Below are 25,062 nucleotides of genomic sequence, written 5' to 3' on the forward strand. Positions count from 1 at the left end.
ATTTGTTTTCCATATGGGAAAATACTATAAGATTTGTCTAGATTACTCAGCACTTTTTTTTTTTTTTTTTTTTTTGTGCCTGCTGGCGTGTGCCCTGGGGTGGTGAGTGGTGAGGCTCCTGGTCTAGGTCCTGAGCATGTGTTGATTTGGGTGTGTTCAGCTTCTTACTTTGCTCAGAGTTTGGGTCAATACATAGCAGGGAAGAGCAGAGAGCAGTCCACAGCCTGGGTACCCACTGGCTCTGAATGCCCTGTCCATGGTGAGAAGGGTATAAGGGCTCGGGTCACCGACTTGCTGTGAGCGAGACCCTTTCAGACAGGCAGGCAGCCTCTCACGTTAACTTACTTTCTCTTCAGGCTTCAGTCTCCCTCCCCATCACGGGACATTGAGTGACACCTACCAGACCTCTAAGGAATCTCCACGTTGATTAGAGTTCTGCAGCTGCCACCAGCCCAGAGGTTCTGACGGGGCCTGCCACACCGTGCACCAGGGGACACCCAGGCCCTGCCAACACCTGTGTCACCTTGAATGCTGTTTCGGCTCTGGGTTCCAGTTGCCGGGGGCCCAGAGGGAATTGTGTAATTGCCCTTTGAGGCTGGGGAGCTGACAGTTTGAGGTGATCCTCTCCCATGAGCAAGTGAGCTCTTTTCACCTGGATGGGCATCCCTCAGCTGTGTGTGCAAGAGACCCCGGCTCTATGCAGAACTTGCTGAAGCCAGGCTGGCCAACAGGCCTGCATTTCTCACCCCTGCAGTGGGAGAAAGGGAAGGGGATTAAGGGCAGCTAAGGGGCTGGGGAAGGAAGGTGTGATAGTTAATCATTGGCTATCAACTTCACAAGACTTACAATCACCATGGAAAAAAAAAATCTCTGGTCATGGGTATCAGGGATTTTCTAGGTTAGATTAGTAGAGGCGGGAGGACCTTCCCTAACTGTGGGCAGCACCATCCCATGGGCTGAGCTCCTGGACTGTATAAAAAGGAGAAAGCTGGCCTGGCATTCAGCATTCATGCTGATGTGACAATGTGACACCACTGCCTGTTCCTGCCATGTTTTCTCACTCATGATGGACACTTCCCCTGGAAACAGTGAGCAGAAACAATGACTGTCCTTCCATCAGAACTGCTCCAGGTCTTCTGGCCAGTTATTTTGTCCTGGCAATGAGAAAGTAACAGATTCAGGGTGGACAGGTCACCTTGGCTTTCCTGGCAGACAGCCTCAGCTTCCTGTGTCTGCTGACCCTAGGGGTGATGGCCGCATCGTGTTCCCTCTATCTTAGGGATCCCAGCTCACAGGCTCCTGGGGCTCTTGTAGGCAAGTGGCCTTGAGGGCTGCAGGGAAGATGGCCCAAGAGTGCCATGAAACAGTTCCTATACCCAAGGGAGGCCAAACCTACCCTCTCTGAGACTAGGTAGGGTCCTAGACCTGTGGAAACATCTTTACCTGTTGCGTGGGTCCTCAGGGCCCACCAGAATGCGGAGACACCAGAAACAGGCTCAAGTGATCTGAGAAGCCCGGTGGCTTGAGTCCCCCAGCGGGGCTAGGACATGGAACAACCAGTACTGGGGGAAAGAGGTTCACTAGGGAATCCAAGCTACACTTTGGTTCACCTGGCCTGGGTCTATTGACCTTTCAGTGGGAATCTGATCATGCCTCCAGGGCTTCCATCCACAGATGCCATTCCCACAAATGATGGTTCCCCTGGCTGTCTAAAGCTATCTTCATATGAGGTGTCACCTTGTGGCCTCAGGGAACTGCATTTGTTTCCTCTTCCTTCCCTCCCACACCAAGGGTGTCTGAGGAACTTAAGGTCTATAGAGTTGGCTCCTGGGGGCTGAGGAAAAGTATGCAAGGCCTGTGAGGGTGATGTATTAGCCAGGCTGGGCCAGATGATGCCTGTACACTGCTGTCTGGATGTCAATGTCTCTCCCTATCAAAACAGTCAACGTGGGCAGGGGACACCTTCCCCAGGTGAACCTCTTGCGCTGCCCCCCCCCCCGAAAAGGTAGTAGAATGTGCCTGCTGGGTAATCAGGACACTCCTAGTTAGGGACCACCGAACCAGTCCTGACTCCTGCCACAGACCTGACAGCCTGACCCACCTTGGGTCACTGCCCCAGTAACTCCATCCCATGGGGGCGCTTGATCCGGCAGAATCAGATACCATCTGATGCCACCCTTGCACCCTAAACCAGCTGCCTTCTCAGCAGCTTCCCTGGCTTACCCACTCGCCCCAGACCCAAACGTGTCCAGACAGAGCCATGGGCTTGCCACAGTCCCCCAGCCTGCTCCACGCCTAGAGCTGTCACTGACCTCTGTCCTCCCCAGCTGCTGCGGCCGGCCGCCTTGAAGCGGTGTTCCGAACTCCTTTCTCACACCCACGTCCTGCAGATCTCTTATGGCTCCTGGTTTTTACAGTTGGCATCTGCTCTGTTCACCCACCCACAACCGTGAGAAGAGCCATGCCTCCACCAGGATTGCTGAAATCCAGCCCAGGGCCTCCCCTCAGCAGCCAGTGAGCAGTGAGAGATCCTCTCAAACTGTCAAACGCTGACAACATTCCTCCCCACTTGGAGACCTCCGACGTCTTTTCCCGAGTCCCTGGAAGAGTGATAGGGACCAGGAGCTGCCTTCCTCTTCGCTCTCAGCCAGCCCCTCCCTCGTGCCCCATAGCCCTTGCCAATGTCCTACCGCTGTCAGGGTTGTGGCTTCCACCAGACACCAGACAGCCCCCACCATCCCCCCCCCCCCCCCCGGGCTGGCTCTTGCACACCTGGCAACACTTGGAACTGCGAGACGCCACTTCACACCCACTGGGATATCTAATAGCAAAACCAAACCAAAAGTGTGATTATAAGACAGAAAGGGTTCCACCACTCCCTGGGCCCTGGGCAGTATTAACCGTTGTCTAAACACGCTGTTAATGTCAATCATGACTTCTTGGCACTTAACGCTGTAACAGTCATTCTCAGGTTCATTTCTTACAAACGAGCAGACGCCGAGAATGGGAAATTTGACTCCCTAATTAGCCACGATTGGACGCTCTCGCTGCACTGCCTGAGATCTACCTGGAGGAGCAAAAGCCAGCCGGGCTACCATCACGCCAGCTCAAGCCATCTGGAAAACTCCGTGGATGCCTTGAGACAACTATACTAAAGATTGTGGACCGACTGCCTTGGCTCCTGAGGGCACAGCTCCAAGCAGGGTGGTTTGGAACAGCTGTGCCTGGAATTTTGCAATCACAAGCCTCCGTGAACCATTTCCACCTTGGCCAGAGGGAAGCACGTTCTCCTGGAGGGATGGCTGTGACCCCGTAGCAAGGCCACGAGGGACCCAAACACAAGTTTGTTCGTACTCCCCTCCCCCGCCCCAGCCCCACTCTGGCCCAGGTTGACCTGAAACTCACTATGTAGTTTCAGGGTGGCCTTGAACTCACGGCAATCCTCCTACCTCTGCCTCCCAAGTGCTGAGATTAAAGGTGTGTGCCGCCACGCCCGGTGATTGGTGCTAAAGACATGCATGTGATTAGCCACACAAATGGTTGTGATTGGTCCAAACACTCCTTGGGATATATATATATACATGCAGGCTGCTTAGGCTCTCACTCCTGTTGCTCCCCCTGACTTACAACATTAGGTCCAATAAAGACTTCTCTCAAGTGAGCTTTCCTTATCTATTTTCAGTGCTGCAGGCTGACCTGGAAACATCAGCCCAAGGAGACAGCAGAGTGTGACTGTAGCAATGGGACCTGACAGCCTGACCCACCTTGGGTCACTGCCCCAGTAAATCCATCCCACGGGGGCGCTTGATCCAGCAAAATCAGATACCATCTGATGCCACCCTTGCACCCCAAACCAATTCAGAGCACTGGATAGGCACCAACCCATCCCATCCCTGCATGGGGGAAGGCAGTCCCCAAATGATTCCAGCTGCTCCCAGTACAAGGTTCTTGCACAGCCCCTCTGGTGCTAAATGCTGTTCTGACAGAGGCAGGTACCTCAGTCATTCTGGCAATGACCACTGTCAACTGAAGAAGCAGCTAAAAAAAAATAAAATAAAATAAAAATGGCCAGGGAGCTGGAGAAATGGTTTAGTGGTTAAGGTGCTTGTCTGCAAAACCTAAGGATCCAGGTTCAACTCCCCAGTACTGACATAAGCCAGGCGCACAAGGAGGCATGCATCAGGAGTTCGCAGTGGCTAAAGGCCCTGGTGTGCCTATTCTCTCTCTCTGCCTCTCTCCCTCCCTCCCTCTCTCTCCCTCAAATAAACAAATAAAAAAAAAAAAAGAGAGATGGCCATGGAAAGAAGAAGGGGAGGGAAGGGGAAGCAGGGACAATGCAAGAACAGAGCTGATAAAAGACTGCATGGAGCAGAAAAACATTAAACATGGAACTAGGAATCCCACTTCTGGTTATGGACCCAAAAGAACTGAAAACAATGGCTTAGAAGAGCTATCTGCACCCTCCCTGTTATGGCTGAACTATCCCTGGTGCTATTTTGGGAGGTATGGAACCTTTAGGAAGCGGGGTCTGTCTGACAGAAGGAGGTCACTAAGGGTATGCCTATGAAGGTTATACCCAGCTTCTGCTTCCTGCCGTACTCTGCTTCCTGGTCTGTGATTAGGTGAGGAGCCTCGACCACATTCTCCTACTGCCATGAACTTCATGCCTCCCCTGACATGATGGACTGACTGTGGAAACCGTGAGCCAAAATAAACCCTTCCTCCCTTGTTTCTGTCAGGTATTTTGGTCACAGCAAAAAGTAACAATTACATACATGTTCCTAACAGCATTATGAAAAGGTGGCACCCACCCAAGGGTGCCATTGATGGAAATCAATGAAATCAGTGGATGGATAAACAAACCAAGGGTGGACAGATTTGTTGGAATTGTACTCAACCTTAAAATAGAAGGGATCTCTGACCTAGGCTACAGGATGAGTGAATCTTGAGAGCATTAGGCCAAGAGAAATAAGCTAGTCACATAAGGCGAAATGCTGTGATTCTTATGCAGGTGTAGGCTTTTCCATGACGCAGCTGACTTTTGATTCATCCGTTGCTTCAGTAAGCAACCCCTTACCCTGCTCTCTAAGTAACCTCAACAAACCCACTGGCTCACCAAAACTGGTTTTGGTGCAACTGTACCTGTCATCTGAGCCCTATCTGGTGGAGAGGTGTGTTCACATCTGCCCAGACAAAACGTTCCATGTGACACTCCTACATATCGTTAGTAAGGGTATGAGAGTTTTGCTGGTGATTTTTTCATCTATCTGTCAGGCATTGGTGTTCCAACCTCATGTACAGTGCTGTTTTATATCCAAACTTTAAAAAACACACCACCCCCTTTACTGAGCTTCCATGACCAGCTACTATTCCATTCCTCTTTCCCTTTATAGCCAATTTCCTGGAAGGGTTGCTATGCATTTCCTAGCCTTCCTGTCCCAGTCCCCTGCTGTCCTGTCCTGTCCCTGCTCTTACTCCCTGGAGTCTCGTCCATCCTCATAACTTCAATTCCTGCCTATGTACTGGAGTCCCTAAATTCTCACTCCATCCCACTTCCCTCTCCTGATCTGTACACTTAAGTACCTGTCTGCTGACATCTAAACATAAGAATCAACTATGACTGAGCAAGGCATGGTGGCACGTGCCTTTAATCCCAGCACTCAGGAGACAGAGGTAGGAGGATCACCGTGAGTTTGAGGCCACCCTGAGACTCCATAGTGAATTCCAGATCAGCCTGGGCTACAGTGAGACCCTACCTTGAACCCCCCCCCCAAAAAAACTGGACACATGCCCAGGGCTGGGGAGATGGCTTAGTGGTTAAGGTGCTTGCCTCTGAAGCCTAAGGGCCCATCTTTGACTCTTCAGGTCCCACATAAGCCAGGCACAAAAAGGTGAGGCAAGCACAAGGTTTCATGTGCCCACTAGGTGGCGCAAGGATCTGTAGTTTGATTGCAGTGGCTGAGGCCCTGGCATACCAATTGTCTTACTCAATGTTTCTCTCTTCCTTTCTTTCCTTCTTTCTTTCTATTTATTTATTTATTTACTTATTTTGGTTTTTCAAGGTAAGGTCTCACTCTAGCTCAGGCTGACCTGGAATTCACTATGGAGTCTCAGGGTGGCCTCGAACTCACGGTGACCCTCCTACCTCTGCCTCCTGAGTGCTGGAATTAAAGGTGTGCGCCACCACGCCCAGCTTCTCTGTTTCTTTCTCTCTCTAAACACACACACAAAAAAAGATTTTAAGTGTTGCATGCCCAGCGTGCCTGTGGCAATGGAAGGCAAAGTCAGGAGAAGCCAGGCGCTTACCTGTGCACACTCAGCTGCAAGAACAACAAAAGAAGGGGTACACTATCTTCAGCAAGAGAGAACACCCAGTTATCTTCAGACCTTCAAATATGTGCTGTGGCATGCACATGCCCACAAACATCTATACGTACACAGAAACACACATAATTTTTTTTTTAAAGTTTAATGCCCTGGCATAAACTGTCACTTCCTCATTAATTCTCTCACATACATACCAAATGGAATCTACTACTGGCTGTACCTTAAAAATCTCTGTAGTATCCATGGGAGACTGGGTCCAGGAGTCACAAGGGCACTGAAATCAGTGGATGCCCAAGTCCCTTATAGGAAACTAGCATAGTATTTACATGTAACTTATATGTACCCTCCTACATCTTTTCTTATTTATATACCTATTTTTTCAAAAAAAAAATTGTTTCCGGTTTTTCAAGGTGCGCTCTCACTCTAGCCCAGGTTGACCTGGAATTCACTCTGTCGTCTCAGGGTGGTCTCAAACACACGACAATCCTCCTACCTCTGCCTCTGGAGTGCTGAGATTAAAGGAATGTGCCACCACACCCGATGTTTAAAAATATTTTGTAAACATTTACTTATTTGTTATTTATTTGAGACAGAGAAAGAGAGGAAAGAGGCAGACAGAGAGAATGGGCACCAGGACCTCTAGCCACTGCAAATGAACAGATGCATGCTCCACTTGAGCATCCAGCTTTACGTGGGTACTGGGCAATTGAACTGTGGTTCTTTGGCTTTGCAGGCAAGTGCTTAGTTAGGGGCTCTACCATTGAACTTATACTGTATTATTTTTTATTATTTTTATTTATTTATTTGAGAGTGACAGACAGAGAGAGAAAGAGGCAGATAGAGAATGGGCGTGCCAGGGCCTCCAGCCACTGCACAGGAACTCCAGATGCATGCACCCCTTGTGCATCTGGCTTACGTGGGTCCTGGGGAATCGAGCCTCGAACCGGGGTTTAGGCTTCACAGGCAAGCGCTTAACCACTGAGCCATCTCTCCAGCCCTGAACTTATACTTTAAATATACTTTCCCATATACTATTTAACATAAAGGCAAGTGTTATATAAACCATTGATATTATACTATTTGGGAAGAAATGATAATACAAAGGCCCGTCCATGTTTAAGATCAACATAATTGTTTTTCTCCAATATTTCTAGTCTGTAGTTGCACTTACAGGTGGGGAAGTTCCCCGGTGCCTCCCTGCACCCCTCATCCAGATTATTGGGCCAGGACGTCCTATCTGTTTCTTTCCCACTGCCCTTTCAGTACGTCTCAGTACTTCTCAGTGAGATCCTGTCAGGCTTTGCTGCTTTTCTGTCTAAAACTCTAAGGTCCTTAGTGCCCCACCATTATGACAGACCCCTTTGCCTGCCCTCCCTCCTCCTCTGCCCCTTTCACCTGTGCACCACCGTTCTCCAGCATGGGTGCCCTGTCTCTCCAGCTCCCACTGTCCTTCACTTCCTCGTGCTGGTCACCCAAAGGTCACCAAACACCAGCTGCAGGCCCCCAACCTACCTACGTGGCCCTGCACCGCACCGAGCGCCGCCCGGCCTGCGGTACGTTTCAGCGGCTCGCCGTGGCCTCCTGCCTCGCCCAGAACTGAGCTCTGTCCTGGAAACATACGTGTAAGTGAAAGACTGCTGAGTGAGCCAGTGTCACAGAGGCGTCGCTGAGCGGGCCCTCTGCAGTGCGTGCTGCCTGCCCGTCCTCTCTACGGGGACAACAGGCTCTGTCATGTGCAGCCTGCTGGTCTATCGGAGGTGGCCGCCACAGCACGCAGGCTTGACAGGGCTCTGATACAGCCAGCGCAGGACTGATCCCCTCGGCCTCCTTTTCAGGAAACCCAGCTAGCAGCTCTGCCAGGAAACCTCTGGGGCCTCTGGGCCCACCTGCAAGCTTCAGGCTTGCCCAGACAAGCTTGGCTTCACTCCCACTTGGGCTTTTTTTTTTTTTTTTTTTTTGCATTTCCACTAGACTTGTGGTAGAAAGAAGGAGATAAGTGGCTTTGACGGCAGTTCTTGTGTAATGCCCACAGATTCTGCTGCACACAGCCTGTGGAAACCATGGGCTCAGGGAGAGGGGAGGCTGCCAGTGAGCCCCACTCTGGCCAAGCAGGTGATGGACGGAGGGACTTGCCAGTCTCAGAGCTCCCTACCCAACCCCTTCCCTGCCTTAGTAACCCTGCCAAAGCTCAACAGGAGATCTAGCCAACCCGGCCGATTCCCTGGGCACTAGCCCACACCTCCCCCAGGCCCTCCTTCCACTGGGCAAGTCACCACAACCCAAGGCATGGGCATCAAAGCCCCCAGATGCCACTCTCAGTCTCTCTTTTCTGGCCCTCTTTCCTGAAGTAAAAAGTGTGCAATCTCTGATCTGCGCTGCTCTGTGAGCTCTCCCTGCCTCTGTCTGCCTCTACACTTCGTCTCTTCCCTTGCTTCCGCGCTCACACCTGACCCCCTCCCTTGTTAATCCAGCCCTGACGCTCCTGGGTCTTGGCCCTTTCCCCTCCTGAACCATCCCACACGAGGGATCTGTGCCAGCCGCAACCACCTCGGGGGATCAGTGGGTGCCAGCAGCCGCCCATTGCCACCCCAGCCTTTCCAGTTCTTCCCCTTCCCCTCCTGAGCCACCCCACTCTGGGCCACTAACAATAAACAATTAGTAATCTCTAACTCCCCATGTACCGGGTCCCAAGACCTCTTCATTCAGGCCTCTGCCAGGCCAGCCCACAGGCAGAGGTGACAGTGCCCTGCTCAGGGTTGCTCTTCAAGGGCCCGTACCTTCGTGGCCTTTTAGATCAGAGCCACCACCCGTCCCTGCTTCCTAACTGGATGTGTCATCTTGGGCAAATGACTTAGCCTCTTTCATGTTTAGTTTCTCATCGTTCTTCTTTTATCTTTTACATAGTAAAATATGTGTACATCCCCAAAAGGACTTCAAGCACTCACGTGCAGAGGTACACACTGTAAAATGAACATCTGTGTAGCTGCTGATTCACATCAAGCTAGAGAACATTCCAGAAACTTTATGCCCCCCTTCATCCCTTCTTAACCTCTCCCTTCCTTTGCAACTTTCTACAGCACTCATTTCTCTGCTTTTTTTTCCCCTTGTATTTCTGCTGCCTAATTATTCATAAACACAGTTCACTGTGTGCTGGTGCCCAATTTCAAATAAAGGGATCCCAACGGCATGCCACTTTCTGTTTGGATCCAGTTTCACGCTGTTTTAAAGTTTACATATGCTGTTGGGTGGGGCTGTAGTCGGTTCTTTCACACTGCTGTAGAATTTCCTATCATAAGAATGAATCAGCGATGTAATTCACTGTAACGCTGCTGGGTGCTCGGGTCCGTGTCAGACCAGCTGATCAAGTGGTTGTGACCAGCCATTGTGTCCAAGTCTCCTGGCAGGGCTGGGTAATTTTCTACATGGGACCTGTCACCCAGTGGAACTGTTCCATCCTTGTGTGACGTAGAAGTGACTTAAACAGATGCCATCAAGCAATTTCCTTGGCAGTACATTCAAGATCATCAGCTCTGTAACCACGTCACCACTTGACCAAATGTCTCATTATTCAGTCATCCTAGTGGCAAGGAGATGCATATCATGTCTTAACTGGCATTCTTTTGTGGTGAACAATGAGGTTGAGCACGGTTGACCTTGTTTATGGGTCATGAGAATTACTTGTTTGCAAAGTGTCTAATTATATATATATATTGGCATTTGTGAGTAAAGAGAGAGAGAGAGAATGAGCATGGTAGGTCCTCTTGCTGCTGCATATGAATTCTAGACACATTCAACTACTATGTGTATCTGGTTTTACATGGGTGCTATGGAATTTAACCTGGGAGAGCAGGCTTTGTAAGCAAGTGCCTTTAAGTGCTGAGCCATCTCCCCAGGTCCCAGAGTGTCCATTAAAGTTCAATCCCTGTTTCTATTGACTCATCTCTCTGCCTTCCTGATTTAAAGAGGTTTGGAAAGGAAGTCACAGGCCAAGTTTATATACAGGAAATTCCTTCTTCCAACCTATGGCTGCCTTTCCAGTCTCCCTCCCTCCCTCTCTCTCTCCCTCCCTCCCTCTCGCTCTCTCTTTCTCTCGGCAGGGCCTCACTCTAGCCCAGGCTGACCTAGAACTAATCGTGTCGTCCCAGGCTGGCCTCAAACTCACAACGATCCTCCTACCTCTGTCTCCCAAGTGCTGGGATTAAAGGCATGTGACATCATGCCTGGCAGCCTTTCCAGTCTCTTGATTCAACTTTTTATTTATTTATTTTTTTATTATTCTTTTGTTTTTTCAAGGTAGGGTCTCACTCTAGCCAAGGCTGACCTAGAATTCCCCATGTAGTCTCAGGGTGGCCTTGAACTCACAGTGATCCTCCTACCTCTGCCTCCCGAGTGCTGGCATTAAAGGTGTGCGCCACCATGCCTGGCTTTTTCCTTCTTTCTTCCCTTTTTTTTTTTTTTGATTTTTTGTATTTGATTTTGAGACGGGGTCTCATGTAGCTCCAGGCTGGCCTGCAACTCCCTATGTAGCTGATGATCACCTTGAACTCCTGATCCTCCTGTCTCTACTTCCCAAGTGCCTCCCGAATACTGGGATCACCAGGCCCCCCACAGAAGGTTTTCTCTTTTAATTTATTTATCTGAGAAAGAGAGAGAAAAGAGGCAGAACGAGAGAAAGTGCAAACACCAAGGCCTTTGGCTGCTGCAAAGGAAGTCCAGATGAATGAGCCATTTTGTGCTCCTAGGTTTATATGGGTTCTGGGGAATCGAACCCAGGTCGTTAGGGTTTGTAGGCAACCACCTTAACTGCTAGGCCATCTCTCCAGCCCCTGAAGCTTTTTTTTTTTTTTTGGTTTTTCAAGGTAGGGTCTCACTCTAGCCCAGGCTAACCTGGAATTCACTATGTAGTCTCAGGGTGACCTCAAACTCGTGACGATCCCCCTACCTCTGCCTCCCGAGTGCTGGGATTAAAGGCGTGCACCACCATGCCCGGCTTTTGAAGTCTTTTTTTTTTTTTTTTTTTTAAGTTAACCTGGTCTTTCTGCAAGGCCTGCTTGGCACATGGGTATAATGTATGACTTTAGAGCTGGCAGAAAATGGACAGGCTGCCACCAGATGTGCAGAACAGAGCCAGTAAGTCCCAAGCGCGAGGGAACGTGTGAGCTTAAGGTGAGGAGACAAGATTACCTGCAGGCAAGGGTTCTATGGGGTGGGCATTCGAGCTATGGGCAGTACCTCCGCCAAGTGGGGCCCAGATGACCCGGCGGATGGCCTGCACCCAGTCCTCCATGTCTCGCTGGGAACTGGCCATGAGCAAGAGCGCCTCTGGGTTGGCTGGCACCTTCTCCCGCTCCCTGGCACCACCTGCAAGACAGGGAGACAAGGCTTACTGTAGGGTCCCTATGTGGGACAGCAGCTCCGGAATCCTCCACAGGAGTTACACCTAAAGGCAGAAGAGTGGGTGGGCTCACCACAGGCAAACTGACTTCCCCTCCATAGCCTCACTGGCTCTCAAATTGCCCTCTGCAAGTACATTCAGGTATATCAATTCATTTTCTTTTTTATTATTCAGAGAAAGAGGTAGGGAAAGGAGGGAGGGAGGGAGAGAGAGAGAGAGAGAAAATGGGCCTTCAGCTGCCGCAAACAAACTTCACACGCCTGCGCCCCCTTGTGTGCATGTGCGACATTGCACTTTTGTGCCATTGTGTGGCTGGCTAACGTTGAGACCTGGAGATTTGAACGTGAGTTCTTAGGCTTCACAGGTAAGCTCCTTAACTGCTAAGCCATCTCCCCATCGCTATGAGTTCATTTTTATTTTATTTTATTTTTGTTTTATTATACATGCCTCTAAGTGTGCACCCATGTTCCTGTGTCTCTCTGGATGGTCTAGCGCTTGTGCCGAGCTAACTTCTAGGCACCTACAGAGGCCGCCATACTACCTGAAGATAAACAGAGCTTTACGGGATGGAGAGATGGCTTAGCAGTTAAGCGCTTGCCTATGAAACCTAAGGATACTGGTTCGAGGCTCAATTCCCCAGGACCCATGTTAGCCAGATGCACAAGGGGGCGCACGTATCTGGAATTCGTTTGCTGTGGCTGGAGGCCCTGGCGCACCCATTCTCTCTCTCTCTCTATCTGCCTTTTTCTCTCTCTGTCTGTTGCTCTCAAATAAATTAAAAAATAAATAAAAATAAATTAAAAAAAGAGCTTCACCTCTTTCTTTCCAGTCTGAATACCTTATTTATTTTTCAGACCAATTGCACAGACTAGAGCTTCAAAGGCAATGTTCAACAGAAGCAGTGAGGGCGGGTGAAGACAAGCATCCTTGTCATAAAGTGTTCAAGTTTTTACTTTTCCCCATGGTGGGGTTTCTGTGGACACACTTTCTCAGGTCAAAGAGGTTATTTCTGTTTCTAGTATACTGAGAGCTTTTCATCAGGAATGGAAATTGTTTTTTTGTTTGATTTTTGCACACGTGTACATGTGCGCTCCAGAGTCTTTTGCCACTGCAAACAAACGCCAGACACATGTGTCACTTTGTACCAAGCTTTACACGGGTGATGGGGCGTCAGACGTGGGCTGGTAGGCTTTGAAATCAAGTGCCTTTAACTGTTGAACCATCTCTCCAGCCTTGGGCTTTTTGATTCCCAAATGCTTTCTTGTTATATACTGAAATGTGAATTTTCAGTGAATTAATATAACTGATGGATTTCCCAATGTTAAAGCACCCTTATATTACAAGGACAAATCCTTGGTACTCGTGTATTAACATGTTTCTATATTGCAAAGTTTTGCTGATAATTTTCTTTTTTACTCATGAGGGATGGTGGCCTGTGGCTCCTTTTCTTGCACTGTCTTTTTCTGGTCTGGGTTTTGGGGTGATGGTGGCCACAGAGAATAAGCTATTAGAAATCCCTTCCCTTTTGATGTTTGGGGAATTTGGGTAGAATTTCCATTATTTCCTCCTTCAATCTTTGGTTGAATTCACCACTGCAGTCTATTCCTGGAGCTTTCTCTATAGGAAGGTTTGTGAAATTCACTTTCTTTAACATGTGCATCTATTTCTTTGATAGTGAAATCTGGTCGTTTGTGTCTTTTAAGGATTTTGTTTTATCTGTGTTATTAAATACATTTGCATAAAGTTGTTTACAATATTCCTTTATTGCTCTTTTAATAGCTGATGAATCTACTCATAGCATTAAGAAATGTGTCATTTGTGTTTCTGTTTTCAGACCCTGGTCGATTTTGCTGCACTGAAGTTTCTACTATTGATCTCAAAAAAACCAGGTTTTTGTTTTGCTGGCTTTGTCTATAATTTTTCAGGTTAGTAAACTTTTGTTATAAAGGTTAGATGGTAAATATCTTAGTTTTTCAAGCCAGAGAGGCTCTGACATAGCTTATCCACTCTGTCAAATAATAATAATAATAATAATAATAATAATAATAATAATAATAAAATAGTAATATTAGAAAGCACCAGAGCACGTGCGGATGAAAGGGCCCAGCTACGTTTGTGTAAAACTTACTTTACACAAAACAGGTCACCACAAGCTATCGTTTGCCACTGTTTTCTGTTCCATTGACCTCTTCTCTGATCTTCATCATTTCTTTTCCTTGGCTTCCTAGGGGCTGCTGCTTTTCACTTCTTTTAAAGTGTTTGACGCTTGAGAGGCACCCTCCAAACACCCATGTGCTGCTTCCCTGTCAGCTCAGTTGAAAATGTCTTCTGCTTTCTCTCGGAATTTCTTCTTGCACCTATGGATGATTCGAGTGTGTCAAGCTCCAAATTGGGGGTGGGGGATGGATGCCCCAGAAATCTTTCTGGTACTGTTTTCTTATTTAATTCCACTGTGGTAAGAGAACATATGTTACATAGCTTGAGTCCTTTCATATTTACGAAGACTTGATTTGGGCCCATAATGTGGTTATCTTGGTAGCTGCTCTGGGAATGGAGAGAAATCACCCTGCTGCATGGGGAGGATGGGTGGACCAGCCTAGCAATGTCAGTCAGGCCCAGTTGTTAAGCCTGTTCAAATCTTCAGTGGCCCTACTGGGTCCACTTCTCTTCTCAATTACTGAACGAGGGCTGTGAACTACAATTAAGCAACTCTAATTTTGCTTTTGTCTATTTCTCCTTGGATTTTTATCAGTTTTTGTTTCACACAGTTTAAGGTTTTGTTAGTAGGAGCACAAACATTTAGAACTGTTACGTCCTCTTGGCAAACTGAACTTTTCTTTTCCCTCAAAGTCTTTGCTGAGAAATCTCTGATATATGATCACTCCAGCTTTCTTTAGATTAGCGTCTGCATGATGGGTCTTTTCCCTTCCTTTTAACTCAACGGTGTGTTTGTATGTGCATCTCTTGTCAAGCCTTGCTTTCTTGTCCAATCCAATAAGCTTTATTTATAATATAATTATTGGTATGCCTGTGTTTAAGACTGTCTTCTGTTTCCCATTTGATCCACCATTCTTTTCTTCAATTCCTTGAGTTGTCTGTGACAGTGCCTTGTTATGTAGCCCAGGCTGGCCTGAACTCATGACCCTCCTCGGTGCTGAGATTACAGATGTATACTACCAGACCTGGATGGATGGATGGATGGATGGATGGATGGATGGATGGATGGATAGATAGATAGATAGATAGATAGATAGATAGATAGATAGATAGATAGATAGATAGATAGACAGACAGACAGACAGAGATAGATATGGATTCTATTGTACCTCTTTGACTTATTAGTAAAACTCTCTTCCTTATCTCCCCACTTTAGGGAATATGGTATACATCTTGATTAACCACTATCTACCTTAAGGGTATTATACCCTTTCATGCATCACATACAGGACCACAGAGTATACTTTCATTTCTTCCTGTGCTGGTTTGAGTCAGACGCCCCCACAAATGCATGTGTTCTTAAGGCTTAGACCCCAGCTGTTGGGAGCTTGGTAGCTGGACCTTTATTGGAGAAGGCATGTCCCTGGGGTGGACCTTGAGGTTTATTAGCCCCCTAGTTTGCCAGTGTTAGTTTCACTCACCCTCTTGCTGCTGTTTCCCACCTGCTGTGGCAGAGGTGATGTCCAGCCTCTGCTCATGCCAGGTTGTCCCCTGCCATCATGGAGCTTCCCCTGACACTTATCATAAGCCAAAAAAGAAAAAGGAAACTTATTCCATCCGCTGCTTTTGGTCAGGTGTTTTGTCCTTGCGATGAGAAGGTAACTTTACTAGCTTTCTCTTTTATTTTATTTTATTTTTTTTAATTTCAGAGAGAGAAAGAGAGACAAAGAGAGAACTGGTGCATCATCAGTGCCACAGCCTCTGAAATTGAACTCCAGACGCTTGTACCACCTAGTGGGCATGTGTGAACTTGTGTTTGCCTCACCTTTGTGTGTCTGGCTCATGTGGGATCTGGAGAGTCAAACATGAGTCCTCAGGCTTTGCAGGCAAGGACTTTAACCACTAAGCCATCTCCCCAGCCCTCTTTTTTAAAATTATTGATTTATTTGGGAGAGAGAAAGAGGTAGACAGAGATAGACAGATGGATGCACCAAGGCCTCCTGCCACTGCAAACAAATTCTAGATGTATGCACCATTTTGTAAATATGCCTTTATATGGGCACTGAGGGATCAAAATTGGGTCGTTAGGCTTTGCAGGCAAGTGTCTTATCTTCTGAGCCATCTGTCAGTCCTACACGTTCCTAGCTCTCTTTGCCATGGCATATGTAGCAGACAGCTTCAGGTTCGCTGAGATGAATTTCCAGACCAGGCACAGTTATGGAGGAAGGGATATTTATTGAAGCTTACAGATCCAGGGGAAGTTCCATAATGGCAGAAGAAGCTGGCCTGCTTTTACAGGTCCAAGCAGAGAGAGAGAGAAAGACAGAGAGAGAAGCCACAAGCCAAAAGCCATAACCATACAGCACACGTCAGGATCTCCAGGTGGAACTAGGCACTTTGCATATGTTTAGAATGGAATTCCAAACCCACCCCCACACCTTAAGATCTGCCCAGTGACACCCCCTCCAGCCAGGTGGCTGTAGATGGAAACTACACACTAATAACACTGAGTATACTGGGGGCCAGCTACTCAAACTACCTCAGCATACATTTCATATTATATTTTTCTTTCTTTCTTTTTTTTTTTTTTTGAGGTAGGATTTCACTCTAGCCCAGGCTGACCTGGAATTCACTATGTAGTCTCAAGGTGGCCTCGAACTCATGGCAATCCTCCTACCTCTGCCACCTGAATGCTGGGATTAAAGGAGCACACCACCACACCCGGCTTGACTTGGGTCTTTTATCTATTTTTTAATATGTATCTTCCATGTCTCCACTTAACAATTAGAACATATGGAACACAGTTATAAAATTGTTCTAATCCTAAGATAGATGTCATTTCTGGGTTTGTTTCAACTGACTGACTTTTCTTCTCATTATAGGTCATCTTTTTGTGCTTAAAATTCCTGATACTGTTTTTAAATTTAAATATATTTTATTTATTATTTGAGGGAGACAGAGAGAAACAGAGAGACAGAGAGACACACACACACACACACACACACACAGAGAGAGAGAGAGAGAGAGAGAGAGAGAGGAGGGAGGGAGGGAGGGAGGGAGAGAATGGGTGTGCCAGGGCTTCCAGCCACTGCAAACGAACTCCAGATGCATGTGTCCCCTTGTGCATCTGGCTTATGTGGGTTCTGGAGAATCAAACCAGGATACTTTGGCTTTGCAGGCAAACACCTTAACCGCTAAACCATCTCTCCAGCCCACTAATACTTTTTAAAAAAATATTTTTGCTTCAAAATTTTTTATTTGTAAGAATAAAGACAGAGAGAGAAAAAAGATTTTAATCAGGCTGAAGAGATGGCTTAGTGGTTAAGGCACTTGCCTGTGAAGCCTAAGGACCCATGATTGACCCTCCAGGTCCCATGTAAGCCAGACATACAAGGGTATACAAGTGTGCAATGTCACACATGTCTGGAGTTTGATTTCAGTGGCTGAGGCCCTGGCATGCCAATTCTTTCCCTCCCTCCCTCTCTATCTCTTTCATATAATTTTTTTTTAAAAAGGCCAGTCTGTTGGGCTTGCCTCAAAAAATATTTTTATATATTTATTTATTTTATTTGTAAGCAGAGATAGAGAGAAAGTATGGGCATGCTAGGCCCTCTTGCCACTGCAAATAAACTCTAGATGCATGTGCCACTTTGTGCGTCTGGCTTTATGTGGGTGTTGGGGAACTGAACCTGGGCTGGCAGGCTGTGCAAGCTAGTGCCTTTGACTACTGGGCCATCTCTCCAGTCCACTCAACATTTGTAATTAGGTGGAAGGCACTGTGATTTTTATTTTATTTTTTTTTTAAATTTTTGTTGTTGTCGTTTATTTTTATTTATTTATTTGAGAGCGACAGACAGAAAGAAGGAAGCAGAGACAGATAGAGAGAATGGGCGCGCCAGGGCTTCCAGCCACTTTAACGAACTCCAGACGCGTGCACCCTGTGGTGCATCTGGCTAACGTGGGTCCTGGGGAACCGAGCCTCGAACCGGGGTCCTGAGGCTTCACAGTCAAGCGCTTAACTGCTAAGCTATCTCTCCAGCCCCCACTGTGATTTTTAAATGGTTCGGTGCCTGGTAGTTTTATATCCTATCTTCTTGAGCTGTTTTCTGAGATGAAGTTATGTTCTGAGAGTTTGCTCCCTGCAGATGGGTGTCCAGCTGGATCCAGTGGTCATGGCTCCCGTACAAAGAGAAAAGCCTCCTGCCGTCCTCTGCAGCGTCATATAAACAGTGTGGCTTTTCCAGTCCAGCAGGAGGATATAGGCTCCATGCCCCGCGCTGTGCTAGGGTCTGCACGATTGCTTCAAATCCCTTCTAGTAGCTCTTTCCCCTGCCTCAGGTGGTTTCCACACATGCACATGATGTCAGGTACACAGCTGAGTTCTCAAGGGATGGCTTCCTCCTCTGTAGGTAACCCTGTGTCTTTCACTTGCTGTCCTGCAGTCTGCATGCTCCGTGTACCCCTCTCTTGTATCACTCCCTGTTAGCTTCCTCGGGGGAGTCAACAGAGGCATGTGCAGGGCTCACCTTGTTTCCACACTCTTGGGCAAAGGTTCTTCAATGTCCAGTGTCCACTATGTTGAAAGCATTGTTTTGGATATACATTTTTTTGCGGGGGGGAGTCATTTTTTGCGGGGGAGTAACTGTTCCCTGTTGTTTCATCTTGTTCAGAAGTGAAAGTCACACCACCACATCTTAGGGGCCAATTACATATCACATACTGTGTGGGGTATTTAATATTCACAGTCACACAAAATAATGCCCTAGAAAGGGGTATTACTCAGTCCATTTTACAGATGTAGAAAGTATGGTTCCAGGAAGCGAATCATTTGACTCATGAACACGTGGAGGCTCAAAAGATAAATGCATGCTCATGTTTACCCACAATCCCTTACGGCAATGGAGGGGAGTAGGAGCAAGACAGAATGGGTCATTAAAACAAACTTTGGGGGTTGGAGAGATGGCTTAGTGGTTAAGCTCTTGCCTGTGAAGCCTAAGGACCCCTGTTCGAGGCTCGGTTCCCCAGGAGCCATCGTAGCCAGATGCACAAGGGGGCAGGCACATCTGGAGTTCGCCTGCAAACGGCTGGAGGCCCTGGCGTGCCTATTCTCTTTCTTTCTCTCTGTGTACACCTCTTTCTCTCTCTGTCTGTCACTCTCAAATAAATAAATAAAAATGAACAAAAAGGGCTGGAGAGATGGCTTAGCGGTTAAGCGCTTGCCTGTGAAGCCTAAGGACCCTGGTTTGAGGCTCCATTCCCCAGGACCCACATTAGCCAGATGCACAAGGGGGCGCATGTATCTGGAGTTCGTTTGCAGTGGCTGGAGGCCCTGGTGCGCCCATTCTCTCTCTCTCTCTTTCGCTACCTTTCTCTCTCTCTCTCTGTCGCTCTCAAACAAATAAATAAAAATAAACAAAATTGTTTAAAAACATGAACAAAAAATTAAAAAAAAACTTTGAGAGAGCTGGGCATGATGATGTGTGCCTATAATCCCAGCACTTGGGAGGCAGAGGTAGGAGGATCTCTGTGAGTTTGAGGCCACCCTAAGACTAAATAGTAAATTCCAGGTCAGACTAGGCTAGAGTAAGACCCTCAAAAAAATAAATAAATAAAAAGGCCTGGAGGAGGCGGGACGGGGCGGACCGGAGTGCGACCCTGCAGACCCGCAACTCTGCGGGGCTGGGCGCCTTGTAGCTTCGCCGCCGTAGCAGCGTCGAGGCCCAGGCAAGCCTGAGTGATGAGCCAAAGCCACAGGCGGAACCAGCTGGGCATCAGCAGGATTAGCGCCCTGAGAAGACGGCAGCCTGCCAGGCAGATGGTGAACATTCAGACTGAGCGAGCTCACCAAAAGCAGCCCACCGTCTTTCAAAACAAGATGAGAGTGCTGTTGGGAGAAACTGGCATGGAGAAGCTCTCCCGTTACTACGAGAACATCGGTCCAGGCTTCAAGACGCCCAAAGAGGCCATCGAAGGCACCTACATAGACAAGAAATGCCCCTTCACTGGTAATGTCTCCATCCGAGGGCGAATCCTGTCTGGTATGGTCACCAAGATGAAGATGCAGAGGACCACTGTCATCCGCTGGGACTGTCTCCATTACATCCGTTACAGCCAGTTCGAGAAGCGCCACAAGAACATGTCTGTGCATCTGTCCCCTTGCTTCAGGGATGTGCAGATTGGTGACATCGTGACAGTGGGTGAGTGCCGGCCCCTGAGCAAGACTGTGTTCAAAGTCACCAAGGCTGCTGGCACCAAGAAGCAGTTCCAGAAGTTCTGAGGCTGAATGCTGGCTGACCCCCCCAAACAAAAATAAAACTATTTTCCCATTCACAAAAAGAAATTTAAAAAAAAATAAATAAATAAACTAGCCAATGAAAATTAAATATTAGGGTCTGGAAAGATGACTTAGCAGTTAAAGCACTTGCCTGAGAAGCCTGAGGGCCCAGGTTTGATTCTCTAGTGCCACGTAAGCCAGATGCACAAAGTGGCACATGCATCCGAAATTTGTTTGCAGTGGCCCATTCTCTCTGCCTCTTTTTCTCTTTTTAATAGGAAATTAGAAGTTGTATTCTATGTGATATAAAAATATGCATATATTTGGTACATAATTACTTCGATTTACCTCAGGAAAAAGAAACAATGAAAAGGGGGTTATGAATCTCAGTTCCTTACATAAAACACACTGAACCAGTAATTATGTGCATGAGCAGCTACCAAGGCCTAAGCATATGACTTATACCTAGGAATCAGACCACCTGCACGAGCTCTGACTGCTTCTCTACAATTGCACCCTGAGAGCCTAGGACATGTGAAAAGAAACCATGCCTCCATGATAGGTGGAAAACCAGAAGACCCTGTCCATAATCGTCACACAGTATAAAAACCTTCGTCCTCTCAGTGCCTTTATCAAAGGTAATGTGTGCTCTGCTGCATCTACAGAGATCTTCACCTCCAGCTGTTCTTAAACACAAGATACAGTTTGTAGGAACTTCCACCTGTTTCAGACTTTAAGATACTAAAAATGTACTCTAAACCGGGCCTGGTGGCACACGCCTTTAATCCCAGCATTTGGGAGGCAGAGGTAGGAGGATCGTTGTGAGTTCAAGGTCACCCTGAGACTACAGAGTGAATTCCAGGTCAGCCTGAGCTACAGTGACCTATCTCAAAAAACTTTTAAGGGCCGGGCGTGGTGGCGCACGCCTTTAATCCCAGCACTCGGGAGGCAGAGGTAGGAGGATCACCGTGAGTTCAAGGCCACCCTGAGATGACAGAGTTAATTCCAGGTCAGCCTGGATCAGAGTGAGACCCTAACTCAAAAAACCAAAAAAAAAAAAAAAAAAAAAAAAAAAAAAAACTTTTAAAAAAATGTACTGTACTGGCAAGTGTGTGGGTAAAAAAAAAAAAGGGGCTGGAGAGATGGCTTAGCGGTTGGGCACTTGCCTGTGACGCCTAAAGACCCCTGTTCGAGGCTCGATTCCCCAGGACCCATGTTAGCCAGATGCACAACGGGGTGCACGCATCTGGAGTTCGTTTGCAGTGGCTGGAGGCCCTGATGTGCCCATTCTCTCTCTGTCTCTCTTTCCCTTTCTCTATGTGTCTGTCACTCTCAAATAAATAAATAAATAATGAACAAAAAAAAAATTAAAAACACTTTGGGTCTTTTTATAACATTCCCTTGTCTACCTTTTAGGAAAGATTAATGTTAGATTTAATGAAAAATGTTGACAGCAAATATTTCATTAAGAAATTCATTATGAAAGGCAAGAAAGAGTCTATGGCCGCTGTCTGGCTCTTTCCCTTTTCTTGTTGAAACTAGTCTGTGTAGTTTCTGGGCTGTTTCGCACCCCACTGTGAACTCCAGGAGTCAGCAGCCCTCTTATGCAGCACTCTGAGCCCTCTCTGGAGTGGGCCCTCAGCTCCACCATGGGAAACACCTCCACTTGACACTCCCAAACATCAAAGCCCAGACACCCACGGGGTGAAGGCAGTGCAAGCACCTAGCCACTGGGAGAGTGGAATGGAATGGAATATTTCCTTAGCTTATCACCTCGGAGCTGGCAAGTCACCAAAATGTCCGCTGTTATTATCATACTCAAACAAATACAGTTAGGAGCAGGCCAAGCCTTCGGCACTAATGTCGTCTTGGGCCAGATGAGGCTCTTCATAGGGACAGGGGATATTTTGTGCCCAGTAAGCAGGACGGTTAAGCAGCATCCCTAGGCTCTACCCATTAGACTCCCAGTACCAGCTTCTCCAACAGTCACAGGTTATAACAACCGTAAAGGCCTCCACACATTGCCCGATGTTCCTGGCGGGGGCTGATTTGGGTTGCGAGCTATTGAGAGCCAGCAGATCTATCCTGCTTGTGAGTCTCAATGATGGTACTGCTTCTCTAGCTGTGGGACATAGCACAGGCGCAATGTGGCGTGTCTGCACAGGATCCCTACCCGTTCTACCGAACTAGCTCCCACCTGTGCCTCCATTTCACTGTTGGGTGCCCAGGGCAGAGAGGTTGGGAGGACATGGATGCCTCCCATGGATGATCCACAGTTTTCCTTTAAGGGAAGGGACTCATTGGTCTTACTCAGGGCTCGTGCCGACTGCTTCCGAATTCAGCAATGCCCTAGCCTCCAGACCTGGATGAAACCCATCTTGGGACCTGCTTCACCCTCTGCGGTCGGCTGAGGGCAACTCCATATTCCAGTTTCTCAGACTGAAACTCAGATCCGTCCTCACTCTTAGTCTCATATCTCATCTCCATTCTGATCAGCTCATCTTTCCAAACACGTTCACAACTGGGTCAGTTTTCGTTGTCCACTTGGCTGAGACCACCATCATTTCTCAAGGGGAGGCTGGTCACTGACTCCAGGCTCTCCACCCCTGTCCTCTTGGATCTACAGTCGCCCACCACTGCGTCAGGGTCAAGAGTGAACGCAGCCCCATTCCAGCCACAGCCTCGTCACCATCCTCAAGGCCTGCTCCCCGTTTCCTGCATCTTTGTCCCTGGCTGTTCTTCCTTGGAGCGTGACCATTCCTTGGGCACACGCTGCATCTTCTCTTCCCCTGGCTGTTGCCTAGGAAACTTCCAGATCCTTGCACAGTTTGCCCCTCAGCTCCTTCAGGTCTCTCTTTGATAATCACTTCAGGAAGCATTTGCTTGGGTGGCACCCTGGGGAATCTTTCCCACCAGCGACCTCACTAGACTTCACCACCCCGTATCTCCAGCCACACCCCATGCGCCTTGCTATCCTTCCTTGTCCCACAGCACTGATCTCAATCAAGTCTACTGCTCACATGACACCTTTATGTCACCTGCCAGCCGTCCCTCACTTGGTTTTATGTGCTACTCCAGCACAGGAGAGGGCACACGCAGAAAACAGAAGGAAGACTTAACAGCAGCAGCAGCAGCAGCAGCAGCCAAGCGGAGGTAACCAACAAATACAGATTACAGAGCACCGACTGCGCCTGCAGAATTAGCAAATGGATGATCATGCAACAGAAGGCTGACCACTCGCAGCCTTGAAGGAAGTGGGAATAGCTCCATTTCAAAGGGAAGGTAAATCATAATGATAATGGCTTAGCGGTTAAGGCGCTTGCCTGCAAAGCCAAAAGGAACCAGGATCCACATAAGCCAGATGCATGCGTCTGGAGTTCATTTGCAGTGGCTGAAGGCCCTGGCGCGCCCATTCTTTCTCTCTCTCTCTTTCTCTCCTCCTCCTCTTCCTCTCTTAAATAAATAAATATAAAATAAAAACAAAGGGAAGGAAGCTAAACCCAGTGGCATTTAGAAACACGTTTAAGCTATAACTCGAGCTATAGATTGTATGTGACACGGGACCATGACCCCAGACAGGCCGGATCCTGCCCTGACTCAAGCCTTGTTCTAGGCACTAGGCCCAGCTAAATTAGCCTAGACCTCAACCCAGACCTCTTAAGTTTCCAGGGGAGGCTGTCTGGCTCTGAGCTCCTGAACCCAACAGCTTTTTTTCAACCCAAGCTAGGGATCTGGGGAGGGAGTAGCTCCACCGAGCAAATGGCATATGTGAATAAAAAGCATGTTTTAAACCACTATAACCCGTGGCATGTGGTCCATGATGCTTAAATGAAAAAGCAGTCACTGTGGTATAATTAAAATCAAGGTATACAAGCCGGGTGAGGTGGTTCACACCTTTAATCCCAGCACTCAGGAGGCCAAGGAAGGAGGATACCTCTGAGTTGGAGGCCACCCTGAGACTACATAGTGAATTCCAGATCAGCCTGGGCTATAGCCTTGAACCCCCCGCCCCCACCACCAAAAAAAAAAAAAAAAGTCAAAACATACACCTAACTTAGCCCTCCTCTACCTGGGCTAGGGAAGAACTGTTTAGAGAGCGTTGAGAAGCTGCAACCGTGACTGTGCATGCCTTGTGACAGTGGTCACAGTCATTCTACTGCCTGTTCAAGGAGCAGGGAACCCCAGGAGCTGGATTCCCAGGGGTGATGGGCAAATATGAGAACCACAGCTCTCTACAGTATTGTGGTCAAACGGAAGTATAACACGAAGGGCTGGAGGGATGGCTTAGCAGTTAAGGCATTTGCCTGCAAAGCCTAACGAACGGGGTTTGATCCCCTAATACCGACATAAAGCCGGATGCGCAAAGTGGTGCCAGGCCGGGTAGCATACGTCTGTGAGCCCAACACCCGGGAGGGTCATGAGTTCAGGCCAACCCGGGCCTCTGTCAACAGGATGGGCCCGCTGCCTGCTTGAGAATCGGGCTGCCCACTTACCCCTGGGCAGACGCTTGATCTTCTTCAGATGCTTGGTGGGGCGGAAGGGCATGATGAGGAGCGTGGCAGGATAAGTGGGGAGAGAGGGGCCAGGCACGGCTGAGCTTGTAACGGCAGCGAGGTGTCCCGGCAGGCAGCTCCGGGGGCTTGTAAGAGCAGTGTGAGCTGTCTGGCTGGGCACTGGGCTGGGGCCCTTGGTCTCTCCTGGGAACTTCTGCATTTCTCAGTGTCTAAAGGTTGGGAATGTCCAGGGTGAGGTGAGAAAGACCTGTTGGGATTCCCAGGGACACTCCCCGGAGCGCTCAGCCTGCTGGTGGGAGGTGGGGGCAGCGGGGGTGGGGGACGCTGTGGACATCACAAAGCAGGGCAGTCACCAGCTGGCTCCCTGGCCCACAGCTGTCCTAAGGGCACTAGGC

General features: G+C 48.2%; 2 protein-coding genes across 6 annotated transcripts in view; one reads left to right on the forward strand and one right to left on the reverse strand.

The window, feature by feature from the left end:
- The window catches only part of Arhgap22 (Rho GTPase activating protein 22), a 207,331-nt gene that overhangs the window by 27,979 nt on the left and 154,290 nt on the right, over positions 1 to 25,062 (reverse strand). For 3 of the 5 annotated variants that reach the window (XM_012948667.2, XM_045137704.1, XM_045137706.1), the window contains exon 4: positions 11,512 to 11,688. The exons of 1 other annotated variant lie outside the window; for it this stretch is intronic. In XM_012948667.2, coding sequence (XP_012804121.2) covers positions 11,512 to 11,688 — 177 coding nt within the window. The remainder of the gene's footprint in view (positions 1 to 11,511; positions 11,689 to 25,062) is intronic. One more of the 5 variants, XM_004658038.2, reaches the window with a different exon arrangement.
- On the forward strand, positions 19,695 to 20,172 carry LOC101595139 (40S ribosomal protein S11-like). Its single transcript, XM_045137707.1, has one exon. The coding sequence runs from the start codon at positions 19,695 to 19,697 to the stop codon at positions 20,154 to 20,156; it is 462 nt and encodes a 153-aa protein (XP_044993642.1). The 3' UTR covers positions 20,157 to 20,172.

The sequence above is a fragment of the Jaculus jaculus genome, chromosome 18 (assembly GCF_020740685.1).
Source record: "Jaculus jaculus isolate mJacJac1 chromosome 18, mJacJac1.mat.Y.cur, whole genome shotgun sequence".
In the NCBI taxonomy this organism is placed as follows: Eukaryota; Metazoa; Chordata; class Mammalia; order Rodentia; family Dipodidae; genus Jaculus; species Jaculus jaculus.